General features: G+C 41.7%; 1 protein-coding gene across 2 annotated transcripts in view; it reads right to left on the reverse strand.

Moving 5' to 3' along the window:
* Positions 1-731: 731 nt before the first annotated feature.
* LOC114246566 (fatty acyl-CoA reductase 1) overlaps positions 732-20,957 on the reverse strand; it is a 272,794-nt gene continuing 252,568 nt past the window's right edge. The window contains exons 1-10 of one of the 2 annotated variants that reach the window (XM_089737815.1): positions 12,116-12,299; positions 11,954-12,028; positions 10,068-10,198; positions 9,660-9,747; positions 9,119-9,191; positions 8,679-8,769; positions 5,839-5,984; positions 4,158-4,267; positions 3,074-3,157; positions 732-2,385 (exon numbers count right to left, since the gene is read on the reverse strand). In XM_089737815.1, coding sequence (XP_089593941.1) covers positions 2,273-2,385; positions 3,074-3,157; positions 4,158-4,267; positions 5,839-5,984; positions 8,679-8,769; positions 9,119-9,191; positions 9,660-9,747; positions 10,068-10,198; positions 11,954-12,020 — 903 coding nt within the window. In that variant the 5' untranslated portion in view covers positions 12,021-12,028; positions 12,116-12,299 and the 3' untranslated portion in view covers positions 732-2,272. Of the gene's footprint in view, positions 2,386-3,073; positions 3,158-4,157; positions 4,268-5,838; positions 5,985-8,678; positions 8,770-9,118; positions 9,192-9,659; positions 9,748-10,067; positions 10,199-11,953; positions 12,029-12,115; positions 12,300-20,957 lie in introns of those variants that run through there. The other variant, XM_089737816.1, reaches the window with a different exon arrangement.

A 20,957-nucleotide genomic window follows, 5' to 3' on the forward strand; every position in this document is an offset into this window, starting at 1 on the left:
ATTAGAGCGGATTGTGAACACGGATGCTTAAGAATGACCACCCTGCCGATTTTCCAGTTTGAAGGGTGAGATAATCGATAGACTATACTATTGAGGATCAGATCTCATGTCTCAAGGTAGGCGATGGCGTTCAGGTAGTGCCTATATGGACCGTGAAATCCAATCAAAAGAAAAATATATTAAGATCTTCATATTCATGTATCATCAAATATCCAATGTATCCATTAGGAAAGCCAGACTTTTACTTTGGTCCCGAGTTTGAGTGACCAACAGAAACATATTCAAGATAAAAACAACTATACGAGGGTGGCACTGAAAATTTCGGGAATTAACGAAGTGACACAACATTACTATTTAAAAATGTATTTATTGCTTTTCGAAGTATTCTCCGCGAAATTTGACACATTTTTCCATACGATGGAACCAATCGTTGAAGCAAAATGGCCGTTTTGTAGGCGTCCACAGCTTCTTCAGGTGATGAAAATCTCTGTCCACGCAATTTATTCTTTATTTTAGGGAAAGTATAGAAATCATTAGGGCTTAGGTCGGGGCTGTACGGCGGATGGTCTAATAATTCTATGTTTTCTTGCTCTAAAAACTCTTTTGTTCTGTGCGCGGTGTGAGAACTCGCATTGTCGTGATGGAGGATGATGCGGCGGTTGCAGTTCTCTTTACGGAGTTCAGAAACGACCTCTGGCAAACAAATGCTAGCATACCATTCTGCATTAACCGTTCTTTGTCCCTCAAGAGGAATAGTCGTAACATGGCCGGTTTTGGAGACAAACGTGGCCACCATTTTTTTTTTGCAACACTCCGTGAACGAACAATTTTTGTTGGCTTTAACTCATTTTCGAACACCCAAACTCGTGACTGGTTTTTTGTTTCGGGTTCGTACGCGTATATCCAGGATTCGTCACCTGATACAATGTTGTATACAGCATTTGAGGATCCTGCGTGGAATCTTTCGAGAGTTCTGACGCACCAAGTAACGCGAGCCGCTTTTTGCTCTTCACAGAGCGAATGCGGTATCCATCGGGAAAACAACTTTTTTACACCTAATTGTTCATGCAAGATTATTTGTATTTGACTCATGCCAATGCCTAAAGTTGCCTGAATTTCGCGGTATGTCACATGTCGATCTTCCTCAATCAGCTTACGCACAGCATCAACGTTTTCTTGGGTAACTGCAGTTTTTGGACGACCTTGACGGGGATCATCACTGAGCTTGACACGTCCACGTTGAAACTCAGCAAACCAGCGATAAGTTGTGGTTTTGGATGGGGCTTCATCACCAAATGCAGAAATCATCCGGTCAACACACTGTTTTTGTGTTAAACCACTTCGAAAGTCATAATAAATCATCGTTCTTGAATTTTCTCGAGTCAATTCCATTTTCTCAACGACTAAACAAGTTTGACAAAACCTCGTGACAAGACCGAGAATCTTTTTTAAAATAAATAAATGGTATTCGATTTTTAAAACCAAGGAGTTTTCAATTAAAAAGATTTTAATATGACAGGAACAGTGGAAATATTCCATTCCCGATACTTTTAGTGCAGCCTAGTATTCACATCACGAATACCAATAGCAACAAAAAAACCTTGGGCTTTGTGGTTAAATAACCAGACTCATTGTTCACTGTGAGATGGGGATCACGAAAGATCAGGACAGCCGTGCAAAAGCTGTGGAACACAGAACTGAGCTCCAAGGGTTTTTATTCCATCAGCCCACAGAGTCCACTGTTGGGCATAGGCCTCCCCAAAGCCTAGCAACAAAGATCGATCCTGCGCTGTTTGTATTTAGCGGATCTCCGCGAACCTCAATAGGTAGTCACTCTGTCTTTTTTTTTATTGCTCAGGTGGATGGACGAGCTCACAGCCCACCTGGTGTTAAGTGGTTACTGGAGCCCATAGACATCTACAACGTAAATGCGCCACCCACTTTGAGATATATAAGTTCTAAGGTCTCAAATATAGTTACAGCGGCTGCCCCACCCTTTAAACCGAAACGCTTTATTACTTCACGGCAGAAACAGAAAGGGTGGTGGCACCTACCCGCGCGGACTCGCAAGAGGTCCTACCACCAGTAATTACGCATATTATAATTAGGGAGAGGGAGGTGTACCCAGCTCCAAGAGTTAGTTACATGCGACGTAATTGACCATACCTATTCTCTATTTGCGTTATTAGTCTGACATCTGGGCCTTCAGAACGCTTTTTCACTAGACCGAACAGCGGAATACAAGTGTATTTTTAGTTACATATCGAATCACTCACTTCTTAGTTCCTCTGTGCCAAGCTGCGGTGATGATGGTCTGGATGGCCACGTCGACCGGGATGTAGTCGGCCATCAGGTCCGGGTTGGTGTACAGACTTCGCATTATGCCTAATAATATATAGCCTTTGTAGTTTGAAGACTAAAACGCAATATGCTTAAACAGCAAACAGGGCAGTCAATTTCGTTTTTTCATCAGACGCTTCATGGGCTAATTCCGCTTCACCGGTAGTTTATTAAGTTAATATCATCATCATCATCATCAACATCAGCCTTTATCTACCCACTGCTGGACACAGGCCTTCCCCAATGCCTTCCACAGAATGCGGTCCTCTGCCTTCCGAATCCAACGACTTCCCGCCGTGCACACTAAGTCGTTGGTCCACCTGGTTGGAGCTGGTACCCATCCGTGGCTTCCATTCGAGGACTTTCTTCCCCTATTTCTCGTCGCTGGCTCGACAGATGTGACTGGCCCATTGCCACTTTAGCCTGCTAACTTTGAGAGCTATGGCGTCGACTTTGGTTCTCCGTCGAATTTTTTCGTTACGGATTTCGTCCCTTAAATAATTTATTTTTTATTTTTTTATTGCTTAGATGGGTGGACGAGCTCACAGCCCACCTGATGTTCAGTGGTTACTGGAGCCCATAGCCATCTACAACGTAAATGCGCCACCCACCTTGAGATATGAGTTCTAAGGTCTCAGTATAGGTACCGTAGCGTTTGCAAAAAAAAAAACAAGAATTTTGGATTGAGCCAATTCAATTCTAAAGGTGCGTAATGTGTTTGTTCATCTCATACCTTTACCGCTGGCCACAAGTAAGCCCACTGGCCCGTTGTAGTTCTCAATCCAGCCAGGCACAGGCTCGGTAGCACTCGATATCACTGTAGAAGCGAAACCAGAACAGTGTGAGTTTTTTAACGTTCTCGATCGCGTAAGAGTTAACGCAAATTTGTATGCAGTTCGAACGATTGCCCACGTTTGCCGCTAGGGGCGCTGTTCCAACGGTATACAAATATGAGTTAACTTTTACGCTATCGAGAACGGTAAAAACTCGCACTAAGCACATATAATCTATACTACTACTACTACTACTACTACTACTACTACTACTACTACTACTACTACTACTACTACTACTACTACTACTACTACTGGGCTGTCGCTATGACCCCCGAAGTGGGTCTTGGCCTGCGAGAATACACGTCGCCATTCATACCGGCGCTGCGGAATAACTCCAAACCAAACCAAACAGTCTTTTACCCCTCGATATAAGGTTTGATCTTTTTTTCCTACCTATGCTGATAGCCTTAAGAGGCTATTTCAGCTTCACCTTGACGTGTAGGTGAGCTCACGGGGCTCTAACCGGGTGTGTTGCTAACACTGGTCCTAGCAAGGGCAGTGCTTCGCAGAATCTACTACCGGATCGGAAACGCGACTCTCTGAGAAGATCCGGCGAGAACCTCAATGGGCTGTGTCTATGGGTTAATTCACTCGTCGAGCCCTTCGTCGCGAGTGACGAGTTTGACGAGAACGAAGACATAATTCATTGAATGCACCGCGTAGGGCACTGGTAAGTGACATGGGAGTCAAATGGTTAGCATTGGTCGCTTGAGAACCTTTATATCCAGACGAATTCTTTTTATCATAAAATACAATATATTGAAGTGAGGACGAAAAGAAAATTTAAAACAAATATCTTTGTCTAAAACAGAAGACGCAAAGCTGTCACTACTGTTCGGCGAGGACGGTGACCGGTGCTTATGGTACCTAAAAGCACCGTTAATGGATCGGGAGGACCCGTAATGACGTGTTTAGGGCGACAATTTTGGTCATGAGAATCACGATATGACACGGTCATTTCGGAATACTGAACTCGCTCACCGATTGAGGGTCTGATAATGGTGGCCGGTAGCATGCCCTTCTGCTCGTAGACAACGTGCTCGGCTAGCTGCTTCGTGAATGTGTACGTGTTGGGCATCTCTCCGATGTACCTGGAGTTATGAGTTGAAGGATCAATCACTATGTGACCAAATCTCTGAAGCAAAGAGATGAGACGTGGACTTATTAGCGAGGAGCGAAGTTATGTGATTTGTTTTGTTGGTTTAGTTCAGAATCGTCAGGATTAAACGTGTAATAATGGGGGCTTATTAATCATTAAGCACCTGTAAAAGTCCACAAATGATGGCACATGAATGTTCTTTCAAAAAGCCTACTGTCAGAAAACTCTTATGCAAGCCACACACGCTACGAAAAATCGTTACGGTTTAAGTGTACAGTTGAAACTGCAACGATAAATCTACATGTGTGTATGAGAAAAACTGTACAGTTTGTCAGATTTTATAAAACTGTACGGAGTTGAACGGAGCAGTATGAAATTTTGGATAGATACAACGGATCGGAAGAAAAATGGAAAGAAACTCTGTCGTTAATCGTAATGTGTGTGCTAGACGTTCTTCAGTTTTCGCGCGGATCGCTGTCTTGCTTTTCAATTACATGCACATGCACTCGTAAATAAGTATCAGTATCCATTCGTAAAAACATATGCCAATATTTAGGAAATACCTTTAGTTCCTTCAATAAATGAACATGGGAATGAGCTTCTCTTTTCATTAGCCATTCTGTACACCAAATACGTGTTTTGGTTTTTTATGGCGAATAATAAACCAACAATTGCCAACGCGTCGTCAGTCGAAGTCACAGCTCAACGAATGAATAATCATACAGTTTTCTAGTAACGTGTGTGGGCACTACGAAAACTGTGCAGTTTCAACTGTACCGCCCGATCGTAAAGATTTTTCGTAATGTGTGTAGCAGCCATTAGTAAATTGTCACCATTTTACTTCATTTTATTGTTTCTTTGGATTTCATTTCTCTACGTTACGTTATTACTGAAGAATAAATATCGGGTGAATGGCTATTAGGTTTAAAAACGACATTATTGAAACTTTACAGGAGAGCTATTTGAAGTTTAAAATCTGGAATACATAATATCATAACAAAAAGACTTCTTCAACTATACGAATGGAGTTAATTTAATTGAAGTTCGGCTAAAAACATCGAACTGTTAATGCTAATAACTAAGATAAATTTAATAGCCTTACATCCCTCAATATCAAAATTAAATCAGTCAAAAATTATAATTTGCGTAATCACTGATGGTAGGACCTCTTAGGAGTCCGCACGGGTAGGTACCACCACCCCGCCTATTTCCGTCGTGAAGCAGTAATGCGTTTCGGTTCGAAGGGTGGGGGTAGCCGTTGTAACTATACTGAGACCTTAGAACCTATATCTCGAGGTGGGTGGCGCATTTACGTTGTAGATGTCTATGGGCTCCAGTAACCACATAACACCAGGTGGGCTGTGAGCTCGTCCACCCATCTAAGCAATAAAAAAAAAAAGTCAACCTTGACCTGACCAAATCTCCCAACACTTGCATCGTAAGGAGACGATTGCCGTAGACGAAGATAATGATACGCTTTAGCTTCTTAGTTATGGAATCTCTTATTCTAATTGAGACCTCCACCGCCCCATTTTTACTGTCTACTTTAACAAGTTCACCAACTTAGGAGTCAGCACGCGCATCGTGTGCTCGTCTGCCGTCTCGCAGATCTCCAGGGCCTCCCTCCAGTCAGCGTGGGGGGGATACATGACCTCTTCCACCAGTTCCCTATTGGTATTGGAGTATGAAGTCGACACGTGTACCATCACCTAGAATTAAGGTTTTTATCATTAATGGTAACTTTCAGTAGATGCTGTCAAACCAGGTCTATCTGCTTCCAATCTACCTGGAAACAATTTTTGAATAGGTTGTTACCACGATTTCCAGATCTAATAAAATTCCTAGGATGCTACCTACAGTCTTCTGTCTATCCATGATCAAAACGCTTGCAGCAGATTTATTTCCTGCATAATCCCTGGTAGCCTCGAGACCGTCCGATTAGTCTCCTCCCGACGATAGGCAAAATTTACGAACGGCTCCTTCGGAAACGCCTCTGGGACTTCGTTACCGCGAATAAAATTCTAATAGACGAGCAGTTTGGATTCCGCGCTAAGCACTCGTGCGTACAACAAGTGCACCGCCTCACGGAGCACATCTTAATAGGGCTAAATAGGCGTAAACAAATCCCGACCGGCGCCCTCTTCTTCGATATCGCGAAGGCGTTCGACAAAGTCTGGCACAACGGTTTGATCTACAAACTGTACAACATGGGAGTGCCAGACAGACTCGTGCTCATCATACGAGACTTCTTGTCGAACCGTTTGTTTCGATATCGAGTAGAGGGAACTCGCTCTCGCCCCCGTCATCTGACTGCCGGAGTCCCGCAAGGCTCCGCGCTCTCCCCGTTATTATTTAGTTTGTATATCAATGATATACCCCGGTCTCCGGAGACCCATCTAGCGCTCTTCGCCGATGACACGGCTATCTACTACTCGTGTAGGAAGATGTCGTTGCTACATCGGCAACTCCAGATCGCAGTAGCCACCATGGGACAGTGGTTCCGGAAGTGGCGCATCGACATCAACCCCACGAAAAGCACAGCGGTGCTCTTCAAAAGGGGTCGCCCTCCGAATACCACTTCGAGCATCCCACTCCCTAATAGGCGCGCAAACACCTCCGCCGTTAGCCCCGTTACTCTCTTTGGCCAGCCCATACCGTGGGCCTCGCAGGTCAAATACCTAGGCGTCACCCTCGACAGAGGGATGATATTCCGTCCCCATATTAAAACGGTACGCGACCGTGCCGCCTTCATATTAGGACGTCTCTACCCTATGCTTTGCAAGCGAAGCAAACTGTCCCTCCGTAATAAGGTAACTCTCTACAAAACTTGCATACGCCCCGTTATGACGTATGCAAGCGTAGTGTTCGCTCACGCAGCCCGCACCAACTTGAAGCCCCTTCAGGTTATTCAATCCCGATTCTGCAGGATAGCCGTCGGAGCACCATGGTTCCTGAGGAACGTGGATCTCCACGATGACCTGGAGCTCGACTCTGTCAGTAAGTATCTACAGTCGGCATCATTGCGCCATTTCGAGAAGGCGGCACGACATGAGAACCCTCTTGTCGTGGCCGCTGGAAACTACAGACCCGATCCTGTAGATCGAATGGTAAACAGTCGACGTCGCCCAAAGCACGTCATTACGGATCCTCCCGATCCGTTAACGGTGCTTTTAGGCACCACAAGCACCGGTCACCGTCCTCGTCGAACCCGTCGCTTGCGACGAAGGGCTCGACGAGCGAATTAACCCCTAGACACAGCCCACTGAGTTTCTCGCCGGATCTTCTCAGTGGGTCGCGTTTCCGATCCGGTGGTAGATTCTGCGAAGCACTGCTCTTGCTAGGGTCAGTGTTAGCAACTCTCCGGTTTGAGCCCCGTGAGTTCACCTACACACGTTAGGGTGAAGCTGAAATAGCCTCTCAAGGCTATCAGCATAAGCAGGAAAAAAAAAAAAAAAAAAAAAAAAGGTAGCCTCGAGGAGTATTTTTTTTATTGCGTAGTTGGGTGGATGAGCTCACAGCTCACCCGGTGTTAAGTGGTTACTGGAGCCCATAGACATCTACAACGTAGATGCGCCACCCACCTTGAGATATAAGTTCTAAGGTCTCAGTATAGTTACAACGGCTGCCCCACCCTTCAAACCGAAACGCATTACTGCTTCACGGCAGAAATAGGCGTGGTTGTGGTACCTACCCGTGCGGGCTCACAAGAGGTCCTACCATCAGTAATTACGCAAATTATAATTTTGCGTGTTTGATTTTTATTACACAACTAGCTGACCCGGCAGATTTCGTATTGCCTCAATCGATTTTGTATAAAATAAACTTAAAAAAAACAAAAGGAATCCGTCCTACAGGGGACACATCCAAGAAAAAACAAAAGTGTTTGTTTTTATATAATTCCAAGCATTTTCATATTTATTCACCTTTTAAACCTTCTCTGGAATTCCACGAATAATTCAAGACCAAAATTAGCCAAATCGGTCCAGCCGTTCTCAAGTTTTAGCGAGACTAACGAACAACAATTCATTTTTATATATGTATATAGATGTTATACCTTCACCGTGGAAGTCAATAATGAACATTTGTTAAGTACGTATTTCATCAGAAAAATTGGTACCCGCCTGCGGGATTCGAACGCCGGTGCATCGCTACATACGAATGCACCGGACGTCTTATCCTTTAGGCCACGACGAATAAATATTCCAGTTTCGCTGTTTAGGTGGGCGAACTCACGGGGCTCGACCTGAGAGAATTTGCAAACACTAGTCTTAGAGCAGTGCTTCGTTTAATCTACGACCTAGGTCAAGGGCCATCGCTGAGAAGGTAAGGCCAGAAATTCAGTTAAAAATTTTTCTTATAGCCGTATATGATATAAAATACTAAAATGTATACATAGCACTTACTGATAAGTTTTTAATAGCCTTCGCAAGTTCAACGATCTCTCGTGTTCCGCGAAGATTCAGCTTGGCCGCATATTGCAGGGGGTCATCAAACCTTGAACAAGCAACGTATTAGCAATGTAATTTTATCAACTACCCTGCATTCTTACTGGTGGTAGGACCACTTGGGAGTCCGCACGGGTAGGTACCACCACCCCGCCTATTTCTACCGTGAAGCAGTAATGCGTTTCGGTTCGAAGGGTGGGGTAGCCGTTGTAACTATTCTGAGACCTTAGAACTTATATCTCGAGGTGGGTGGCGCACTTACGTTGTAGATGTCTATGGGCCCCAGTAACCACTTAAAACCAGGTGGGCTGTGAGCTCATCCATCCACCTAAGCAATAAAAAATAAACTAAATATTAGTATTGTTACGAAAACATTGTGTGGACGTTGTTATTGTTACCTTACACTTGCAGCCACGTGAAATATAATATTAACATTGTCAATAAGTACAGCACGATGTTCTTCCGACAGACCTGAAAGAGATTGACATAGCTTAGTTTAATTAAATCGGGGCTAAGCGACTTTGAATTTACCTTTAGCCACAAACTACTTCTTTTTTCTACCTATTCTAGTGATCTCCAGGTATCATACTAGACTCACCGGGCGAGTAGGTGACCTTACGGGGCTCTAGCCGGGAGTGTTGCTAACACTGGCCCTAGCAAGAGCAGTGCTACGCTGAATCTACCATGGGATCGGAAACGCGACCCACTCAGAAGATCCGGCGATAAACTCAGTAGGCTGTTACTGTGGGTTAACAAACTAAATCGAGATTACTTCGTTTTAAAAGGCTCATTTATCGATGTACAAGGGCAATAAAAAAAACTTGCCCCAGGCGTCTTATTGTTTAGATCGAGACGACCTCAAAATATTTATTGTATCGTTGGCAATTCCAAGAACTACTCCCATTTGACTCCTATGAATAATGATGATGGATTACGTACCTAATCCAATTTCCATGACGTCTCCAGAAACACAAGCGACCTTCCTTTCGAAGATCTCAGGCTTTTCGTTGCGTAGTCTGTCGAAACACTGAAATTTGAGGGGACATTACATTTGTGGACGAGTTCACAACCCACCTGGTGTTAAGTGGTTATTGGAGCTCATAGACATCTACAACGTAAATGCGCCACCCATCTTGAGATATAAGTGCTAAGGTCTTAGTATAGTTACAACCGCTGCCACACCCTTCAAACCGAAACGTATTACTGCTTCACGGCAGAAATAGACGGGGTGGTGGTACCTACCCGTGCGGACTCACAAGAGGTCCTACCACCAGTTAAGCTACTTCAATTCTAAGGGTGGGATCACAGCACAGCCCATCTAAACGAGAGATAAGACTGTCTACTCACTGGAGAAGAATACATTTGCTGCAGACGTTCTTCAGACCTGACGCCTTTCTTGTCGCGCAACAGAAGATAGATCTTGCTTAATTCCGAGCACGAGTACAGAAGTTTCTCTATCAATACTTTACCCATGAAACCTGAAATTTATCCATAAATTAATTGATGCATTCAACATTATCGTTGCAATATTATTGCCAGTAGTATAATAAAATATAGCCTGCCTATTTCTGTCGTGAAGCAGTAATGCGTTTCGGTTTGAGGCGTGGGGCAGCCGTTGTAACTATACTCTATACTGAGACCTTAGAACTTATATCTCAAGTTGGGTTGCGGCATTTACGTTGTGGATGTCTATGGGCTCCGGTAACCACTTAAAACCAGGTGTGCTGTGAGCTCGTCCAACCATCTATGCAATAAAAAAATAAAAATAAAAAGTTCACTCCGAACATTCATTATGTTCTCGTTGTATTAAGTTGAAGTCAGCTTTCAATTTCAATTTCAATTTTTTGTAAAGCTTTCAGTTTTAATTTAATTTTTTTGTAATAAAACTTTTTTAACTTCCACAGTACTGACGTAGGTAATGGTTTGCAATCCATTCACAGAGTACAATGAGAATTAATGTCTTAACTAATGTAATTAATTAGCTTACTATGCCCTCGGAAACTTAGAAACAATGGTGTTTAATTACTGATGTGGCGTCATGATAATTAATACGTTAACGAACAAAAATATGGAGAACTAGCCGTAGGTACTCGCCCGCTTCGCTGCGCATTTAATGTTAACATTATTATTTATTGTCATTATTATTAGGGAGTCCAACACTCATATAAATATTAGCCTATCCATTAAGTACATGTATTTTCTACATGGATACTAAGTTACAAGTCAATCGGATGCATGGTTCAGTAGTTATAACGGAACATCCGTAAAACCACTGTAGATTTATATATTAGTACAGATAAAGTTTTTTTCCGATGCTTTAGAACGATTTTGGGCTGAGACGATCACTAACAACCAGTTGTGGAGGATTAGCAAGCAGACATCAATAGAGAGGGAGATCCTTAACGCGCATTAACATGGGATTGGTCACACATTAAGAAAGCCATCAATCTATCCAAGAGAGCAGTGACCTGGAAAGTTATTTAATTCTTTTTTTTGCATTGATGGGTGGACGAGCTCACGGCACACCTGATGTTAAGTGGTTACCGGAGCCCATAGACAACTACAACGTAAATGCCGCCACCCATCTTGAGATATAAGTTCTAAAGTCTCAGTATAGTTACAAGTTAGTTAGTGCTTCACGGCAGAAATAGGCAGGGCGGTGAAACCTATCCGTGCAGACTCACAAGACGTTCTACCACCGGTAATTACGCAAACTATAATTTTGCGAGTATGATTTTTATTACACGATGTTATTCCTTCACCGTGGAAGTCAATCGTGAAGATTTGTTTAGAACGTATTTCATTAGGCAAGCGTTGACATCAGTGTCTGGCAAAAGAAAGAGAGACCGTCCCAGAAGAACTAACGTCGTTAGGTAAGGCAGAAAAGTCTTGGGCATGACCTGGGAGAAGGTAGAACAGACTGCCCATGACCGATGCAAATGGAAGAATCTGATTGGAGCCTTACACCCCAGCTAAGAGTAAAATGAAAGAAAGTAGAAGACGCTTTAGTACGACGGAGAACACGTCCTGGTCTCCACCGATTGACACGAGCAGGAACATAAGACTTCCTCCTGAAACGACCATCATCAGTAAACCCTCTTTATTTCGACTAAAACTGGACCAGTCATCGGTGAAGCTGTCTTCGATTCTCAAGCTTGCTGTGGAGAGAAATCGCGCGATACTAATTCGTCGAGAGCATAGTAGATCGTTTTTGTGTATGACAGTTTACTCACCAGAGCCACCAGTTATGAAGATATTCTTCCCCGTGAAGAATTCCGGGATCGTCTGCTCTTGCGTCATATCTGTGCCTAATGAAAAAACCAAGAATGTGAATATTGTTTAAATTCCAAACGAATAAAACCCGGGAATTAGTTCGGAGTTCAAAAAACAACCACCTTTAGTGTATCTTCAAGTCCTCAATTCGCAAAAATAATTCTAGAAAAATCTAGATTGAAAAAAAAACGATGTTAAACAATGAGATTTTTTAATTTACTAAAAAACCGCTTCGCGTCAATGTGTTGTTTTATACAAATTCAGTCTATTAATGATACAATAAAGGTTGCGCGGGTAATGTGTCGACTGTCGACGCCACACATACGTATACCTACTGTAATTTGTAAATACATATATGCTGAATTAAAACGATGACACGACATTTCTGTTAAGGCGCAGTGCTACACAAGACTATGAGCGCAATATGAACATGCAAATTGAGGCGTCCGCCGCAACTAAAAGAAGTTACCCTTTACTACTACTGACGTAGGAGTAGGTTAGAGGAGGCCTTTGCCAACTGGCAAACGGACTTACAGAGAGTAAACAAGCACCAAATACACCAATTTTAATTTTCTAAAATACATATATTTATACATATATCAGTATAAGTGCAGTAATATAAGAAACTTAATTGTATATCTGTTTTCCGAATAAAGGGCTCTATTATTATTATTACTACTGACGTAATGATGCTTCTAAGGAAATTCCTTTTTTATGTCATCCGTAGGCATACCTTACCTTTACTGGTGGTAGGACCTCTTGGGAGTCCGCACGGGTAGGTACAACCACCCCGCTTATTTCTGCTGTGAAACAGTAATGCGTTTCGGCTTGAAGGGTGGGGCAGCCGTTCTAACTATACTGAGACCTTAGAACTTATATCTCAAGGTGGGTGGCGCATTTGCGTTGTAAATGTCTATGGGCTCCAGTAGCCACTTAGCACCAGGTGGGGTGTGAGCTCGTCCACTCATCTAAGCAATAATAAAAAATACCTTAATTACCAAACTCCAAGGATCACCGAGCCAACGATAGCAGCAGATTGAGGACAATCGTCATGATGCTGCGGGGGAGTTATGAGGATAGCGATTCAAGGGGAGGAGGAAGCAGACCTTACGGCCCATCTCATGGTGAGTTGTTTCCGTCGCTTATGGACATCAGCAATGCTAGGAGTACAGATAAGACGGTGCCAACCGAATTAAAAGAATATCATCGTGAAAGTATAATTATTTGATTAATTTAATACACAACAATTTTTTTTGGTATTTTCTTGGCCATCCATAATAAAGTACCATTATTTAACGGATAGAACGTTAGGATTAGACAAACCTATCTATTTTCTTTCTAAGTTTTACCCACATTTTAATACGCGCAATGTATCGCATATTCAACTACTTCATCTTACATTGCGGGTTCATTAATTAGACATTGAATTGTACCAATACGATAAATATGTCGATTACCAGGTGTCCACCATCCTAAGAGGTAGCTGAAGGTTGAGAATTCATGATAACGAGTAAACAATTTTGATCTTTATTTTAATATGGCAATCACCTCTTAACCATCATCAAAGCAAGTGTGGGATTTAAAATAAAATTAAAAACAATTTAATTAAGTTTTCAAGGTCCTTTATATTAGGACTGGCGACCCGCCCTCGCTTCGCTTCGGAAACATTAAAACACACATGAAACCAAAAAAAAAAAAAAATTTTAAAAAAAAGTAGTCTATGTTCACCAGGGACAATGTCGGCTTCTAATGGAAAAAGAATTTTTCAAATCGGTCCAGTAGTTTCGGAGCCTATTCGAAACAAACAAACAAACAAATCTTTCCTCTTTATAATATTAGTATAGACAAATTAATTTTTGTGCGTAATTAATTATTAAAATCTTTTGTAATCAACCTTCAGTAAATGACGGTAGTCTTACTGAGATTTCAATGGCATTTCGAAACAAATAGAATCCATGCCGCGTTTACAGAAAAAAGCAATCCAGTTATATTAAAGAAATCAATAACAAAACATATGAGAAAGATGTGTGAGGTTCAGCAGACGGTTTTTTATTTATTTATTTTTATTGCTTAGATGTAGAAGTTGTTACTGGAGCCCATAAACATCTACAACGTAAATGCGCCACCCACCTTGAGATATAAGCTCTAAGGTCTCAAGTATAGTTACAACGGCAGCCCCACCCTTCAAGCCGAAACGCATTACTGCTTCACGGCAGAAACAGGCAGGGCGGTGGTACCTACCCGTCCGGCCTCACAACACACCATCAGTAAAAGGCTCTTCAAACGCATCCCATTCATTTCGGTCTCTTGCCTTTCGCATCCACTCCCTTCTAGCGGCTTTGACCAGGTCGTATGTCAGCCTTGATGGCTGTCTGCCTACGTTACAGCGATTAGGTAGCGAAAGAAATTAAAAATAAAACCCTACCTAACTCCCAGTTTGTTTCGCAATTTGCGCCAGTTTAACCAATCTCCTTTTTCTTCCTACCTAAGCTGATGATAGCCTTGAGAGGCTATTTCAGCGTAACCTTAACTATTAGGTGAGCTCACGGGGCTCAAACCTGACGACGTTGCTAATACGAACCCTAGCAAAAGCCGTGCTTCGCAGAATCTACCACCGGATCAGAAACGCGACCCACTGAGAAGATCCGGCGAGAAACTCAGTGGGCTGTGTCTGTGGGTTAATTTACTCGCCGAGCCCTTCGTCGCAAGCGACAGGTTCGACGAGAACCATGGCCGGTGCTTGAGGTACCTAGAACCATCGTTAGTGGATCGGGAGGATCCGAAATGACGTGTCTAATCTCTAAGTCCGCGCATTCTCGACAAAAAATCGATCGACCTGCGCTTAATCGTTTTGATTATACAGCAAAAACCGGGATACGTAAATGACACACTTACACGGGCGTTCATTTAAAATGGTAAACGGAAATCGAATTAATGTATTATAAAAGAACAAAAAAAAAACATGCGTTGCGCAGTTTTAAAGGAACGTATAGCTTCCAAACCGAAAAACTAGATTGCCTCACGACTAATGACACAGTGGAACCTTTCTATTTTATTTTATTCTATTTTATAATTCTATGTTGTTGTCCATGATATAATTTAAAGATCTTGGTAGCAGTCCTATCTTCAAATCGCAGAGCACAGGCAGTTGCGAAATAATACCTATACTAAAACACTTTTATAAATTGGAATTAATTACGCGGATGTTTTAGATTTTTTTTTATCGAAATCACAGTTTTGATAATTTGTTTTACTTCATGAAACGACCATAGACCTTTTATAGTATTCATACTTTAGTGGAAACGACGGACATTTTTTCACTTGTGAAGACTCCTATTGTCACTGCTGTCTGTTTAAGTTTTCTTTTATTTTTGAGTTTCTGTATCTATCAACTTCAAGAGTCTATGGACATCAACAAGCAGCGACCGCCGCAATTAAAACTAAGCAATTATTTCCAAATCATTACCTAATTGAATTAGATTCACTTGAATAGTAAAGGACGTGTTGGCTTCAACAATAAAAAAAAACATAAACTGTCAACCAAACAGTCACTCAAACATATAATATTTGACATCATCAATATCATAAATTTTTTTATTTTATTTTTATTATTTATTCTGAATCTCCGTTATGGCTAAAAAGGACAAGAACAAAAAAACAGTAATGCGATTTTCAATTACATCTTTGTGTTCTGCATCAACGTCGAGTTAATTGTCAATTACACAACTATTTCCGTTCGAAGATGCCTTGTGCATTCACACGCACGTGTTTGGTTTCACGTTCATATCACGATCTGCGGGTGCATTGGAAAGTGTATTTCTAAGTGAAACGAACATAACACGTGCTCACGAAATCCTGGCATCATTCTAAAAAAAGAAAACAATAAGAAATACTTTTGACCGGCCTAAATACAGTAGAAAATGAGGCACAATTGGAAACAGAATAGCTAGCTTTGCTCCTTGTTACATCGATAGTCCTCAATGCTGAGGGTCGTGGCCTCCTACAATAAATAACTCTTCTGGATTGACCTGCGCCACCCCTGCCTATTCTCGGCAGGTAGAGAGTTTGGCTATATTTATAATATAATACCCATGTTCTTGCTGTGGTGATACTCACTCCTGCGGGCCCCGATATGGCTGGCTATAGATGTATCCACAAATTTGAACGTATATAGATGTGTATGTCAGTATGGTACCCATCACATAGGGAATCCTAAATTGGGTCCAGATGACCAATTCGCGATTTGTTACTAGTTATTTATTATTATTATTTATTGCAAGCTAAAACATTGATGCGTAATCATTCTCTGTCATTTCAGGAAACCACCAAAGAGCCGCCAGGTAGAAATTGAGATTAACGCCTCACTTGTTCCGGTAGCTGTGCGACCTCACGTCGCCAGTTATGAGTTCATTCGTCCCTAGTCTAGCCGGTTTCATTACCCGCACAAACAGCACAACTTGGTACGAGAGAGAGAGAGAGAGAGAGTCATGCTGAGACCACAGGACGTTACATTATAAGAATCAGATAGCAACGGCATTAGAACTTGGCATGCTGCTTCTACTTTGAATACTTGTTTTTTCATTACATCATCTTAACTGATTTCCCGTATTCTCATTAAGCCCAGTGTGCTTATTGTGAACAACAGCGCCCCTAGTGGCAAACGTAAGCAAACGTTTCAACTCCATACAAATTTGAGTTAACTTTTACGCTATCGAGAACGTTAAAAAGCTCGCACTAAGCACACTGGTCTTTATTTTGTTCCAAACGTATCAAACCAAGCCAAAAATAGAACCTTCCCTCTTCTCGTAGATTTTCCGGAGAATTGGCAACGTTCTCCGACTATTGGTATAAGACGATCGCTAGCTGACATCCACTGGTGATAGTTTACCATATCCACCACCGTCCTATCTATTTCTGCAGCAAAAAAATCATACGCTGGGTCGTGATGATCGGGCCAGTCGTCCTAGAATATAATTGAGATTTCAACCCCAAGTCGCAAGATGGGTGGCGGCAATGTAAGGGAAAGTTTTTTTATAACAATGGGTGGACGAGCTCACAGCCCACCTGATGTTAAGTGGTTACTGGAGCCCATAGACATCTACAACGTAAATGCGCCACCCACCTTGAAATACAAGTTCTAAGGCCTCAGTATAGTTACAACGGCTGCCCTACCCTTCAAACCGAAACGCATTACTGCTTCACGGTAGAAATAGGCAGGGTGGTGGTACCTACCCGCGCGGACTCACAAGAGGTCCTACCACCAGTAAACTAAACCAGTAAGTAAACAGTAGCTCCGGAAACAACCAGTGATCAGCTAGGCCATGAAAAACTGAAAGTTAACGATTAGTATCTATCCCCAGAATCTGACATTCAAGATGAAGTGCTTGTCGCGACAACGAACCTGGAATTGGAACCAGAGGAAGTCCAGTTCACTGACACCTCGTACACTAGCGCATCATTTGAATCCTTACCACCAATTGTTGAAGGTAAGTTTCACTAAATCCACATGCAGTATTTCACATTAGGGATATCTCATGACGCCTTCCGCTCTAACAGTAGGAGTAGACAGTAGAGATCTTCTCAGCTAATCACGATTCCGACCCGGTAGTAGATTCATTTGCGAAGCAGCTACTCTTGAGTTGTTAAATGTCCTTCGGAGGCGCTCGGGTAGCTGTTAGCAAATCCCGCCCCTTTAGTCTGAGTCCTTGCTCGCCCACCTGTCCTTGTGAAACTGGAAAGGCCTCCGGGCCACCAGTAAACGCTCAATTATAAAAATAAGATATCTCATTCAAGTAAATTCAGGTCTAAGCAAACGTCTTAGTGTAAATTATCTCGCGACACTTCGCTACTGTCCTATGCGACTCACGACATTTCTCATTCTCGCTTTCCATGGTGTCTCAAGTGTTTGATCAATACCAGTCTCCTTAGATACACGTGCCACGTAAAGGGAATATCCGGTGAGTGAAAGCGATAAATATGCAATCTTTATGCGTGTTTTTTCATTCGTAAACAAATATATTATGTTTATGCATTTGTTTAGGGTTTCATGTTGTGTCGTGTTTCTGTGTATTGGTTTAGGGTTAAGTAGTCCAAAAAAAGCGACAGTTAAACTGTTCTTTTCATTTCAAGAACGACTTGAGATCGTATTTTTAAGACTGTAAGGAAATGTGGTACGCGTGATTAGCTGTAGATTTGTATGAGTAGTAGAAGTCATATTACGAACATTAGAATCATAATTAATAAAAAATACACTGGTCTCATTAATGATTTTATTTTATTACACGCGTAGTAATAACGAGTCGCGATAAATCTACTTTTGTTTTATCTTAACTTTTAATCTGGACCAGTCAGACACCCAAATCTTCGATTCGATTTTGATCCGATTCTATATCTTGTAGGTGGAAGCTACGTAAGTGATAGTTTGAATCACTTTTATCTCACAAAGATTTATGTCCGTAAACCAAACACACGAAAGTGTAAAATTTATTAATGTAAAAAAATATTGTAAAATACCCAACAACTTTGGATTCCTTTCGGAAGGCTCAAGAAACTCAGCAAACGCGTTGGTTCGGCCAATATAATTGAATTTGAAGAACTCAAAACGGTCACGCGTCAGCCACTGATATGCACACACGCATAAATACTCCGCTCGCGCCGCTATCCGCTCCAGCTGTGTCGACACGTCAAACAGCTTCTTTTGTCTTTGCAATATAGGTGAAATTTAGTAACATTCACCGTGATAAGTTTGACATTGTTTTGAGTTTATGAACCCATATGCAAGGATGCTTTTTTGTCGTATTCGTTGTTCGAAATTCTCTAAACGAATTTGTTATTTTCTATCTCGTTCTGTCGCGTTAAGCATTCCGCTACGGCCTAGAACTACTTTTGTTGAGTAATTCAGGCCCCTCATAAAAATGTTGAAACAATTGATAAATTAATTTTTGTATGAAACTAACAATTACAGTTCAGATTTCCTTGATCTACTTTGTTGATAATATAGCCACGTTTCGACTTGATATACCAATTGCGAAACACCCTGTATAATCCCAGGAACTTTTAATGTACTAATCGTGCAATTTCGTACCGTAGTACACCGATAAACCTATTCGTTTTGTCGCCAAAGCGATTGACTGTTATGTTCTTATGCTTTCAGAACCCAAAGCGAAGAAAAAGAAGGGGAAAAAGACAAAAGAAACCGAGGTGAGCCAATGTTAACCAAAAGTGATGATTTTTATTTCCAAAATACATCCGTAGACGTAGACATAGACGGTAATGATGAAGACTTAAAACTGCTAGTTGAATTATTGAATGAGATAAATTCTAATTATTTATTTATTGCTTAGATGGGTGGACGAGCTCACAGCCCACTTGGTGCTAAGTGGTCACTGGAGCCCATAGACATGTAAAATGTAAATGCGCCCGCGTCACGGTAGAAATGGGCAGGGTGGTGCTACCTACTATAATGAATAATGAATAAAAAAAAATGAATAAAGCCCGATTAATTTTCTAACCCCATATGTTTAATAGAGACATTTGTATCAGCAGATATCATTTTAGAATTTTCTCTAGACTACTTCGACGTCGATCCCTACTTGTTAAATTTTGTTCTTTTATAAAATTTTGTTAATGTTTAAATGAATTTACGTATTATTTATTCTTGGTTTGGTAATTATAAAGTACTAGCGGACCCGACATACTTTGTCCTGTATTCACAAAATGAATAAATGAATGGATACACAAAAATTCATTCAAGTCGATCCAGCCGCTTAGTTGCAGTATAGATTAATAACCTATATACCGACTGCAACGTCATCTGCCAGGTTGATTTGTGAATCTAAACCATCCAGGCCGCCACCTAAACGCATACAAAAAAAATCATTTAAATCGGGTCCAGCCGTTTAGGAGGAGTTCAGTGAAGAAGCGCACAGAAGAAATATATAACTAGTCAGGTCATAAGTATTGTCACACAGTAAAAACTTTTCTTTTAGAATGCTGGCCACAAAAAAGTTTATTGAATTCGAATTTCGAATTGTTCATGAAAATAAAAATGTATACTTTTAGAATTTTACTCATTTTTAAATATGGAGTGGAAGCTTAAAGAAGACCGTGTTGCAGTTATTGCGTTGCATCGTTGCGGTTACGCGCCAATTAAAATTTTTAACATACTGAAAAATTTGAATATAACCAAAAGATTCGTTTATCGTACTATCAAACGATACAATGAAGACTCTAGTGTAGATGACAGGTCAAGAAGTGGTCGCCTTCGGTCTGTTAGAATTCCAGCAGTGATAAAAGCTGTGAAGGCGCGAATTCAAAGAAATCCCAAACGTAAGCAGAAACTGTTGGCCCTTTAGATGGGGTTAAGCAGAACCACGGTGAAAAGGGTGTTAAATGAAGACTTAGGGCTTCGGGCATATCGAAGAAAAACAGGACATCGTTTGAATGCTCGTCTAATGGACCTGAGACTGAAGAGATGCCGCGCTTTGTTGAAGCGGTACGCGGGAAAAAAATATCGGGAAATTCTTTTTTCGTATGAAAAAATTTTTACCGTAGAAGAGAGCTACAACAAACAAAATGATAAGGTGTACGCACACAGTAGTGAAGAAGCGAGCAACCGTATTCCGCGTGTCCAACGAGGTCATTTTCCATCCTCGCTCATGGTATGGTTGGGAGTTTCTTATTGGGGCTTAACAGAGGTACATTTTTGTGAGAAAGGTGTAAAAACGAATGCAGTTGTGTATCAAAATACAGTCCTGACGAACCTTTTGGAACCTGTTTCTCATACCATGTTCAATAACAGGCACTGGATATTCCAACAAGATTCGGCGCCAGCTCATAGAGCGAAGAGCACACAAGACTGGCTGGCGGCGCGTGAAATCGATTTCATCCGGCACGAAGACTGGCCCTCCTCCAGTCCAGATTTGAACCCGTTAGATTACAAGATATGGCAACACTTGGAGGAAA

Source organism: Bombyx mandarina, chromosome 23, assembly GCF_030267445.1.
Source record: "Bombyx mandarina strain Sakado chromosome 23, ASM3026744v2".
Lineage (NCBI taxonomy): Eukaryota > Metazoa > Arthropoda > Insecta > Lepidoptera > Bombycidae > Bombyx > Bombyx mandarina.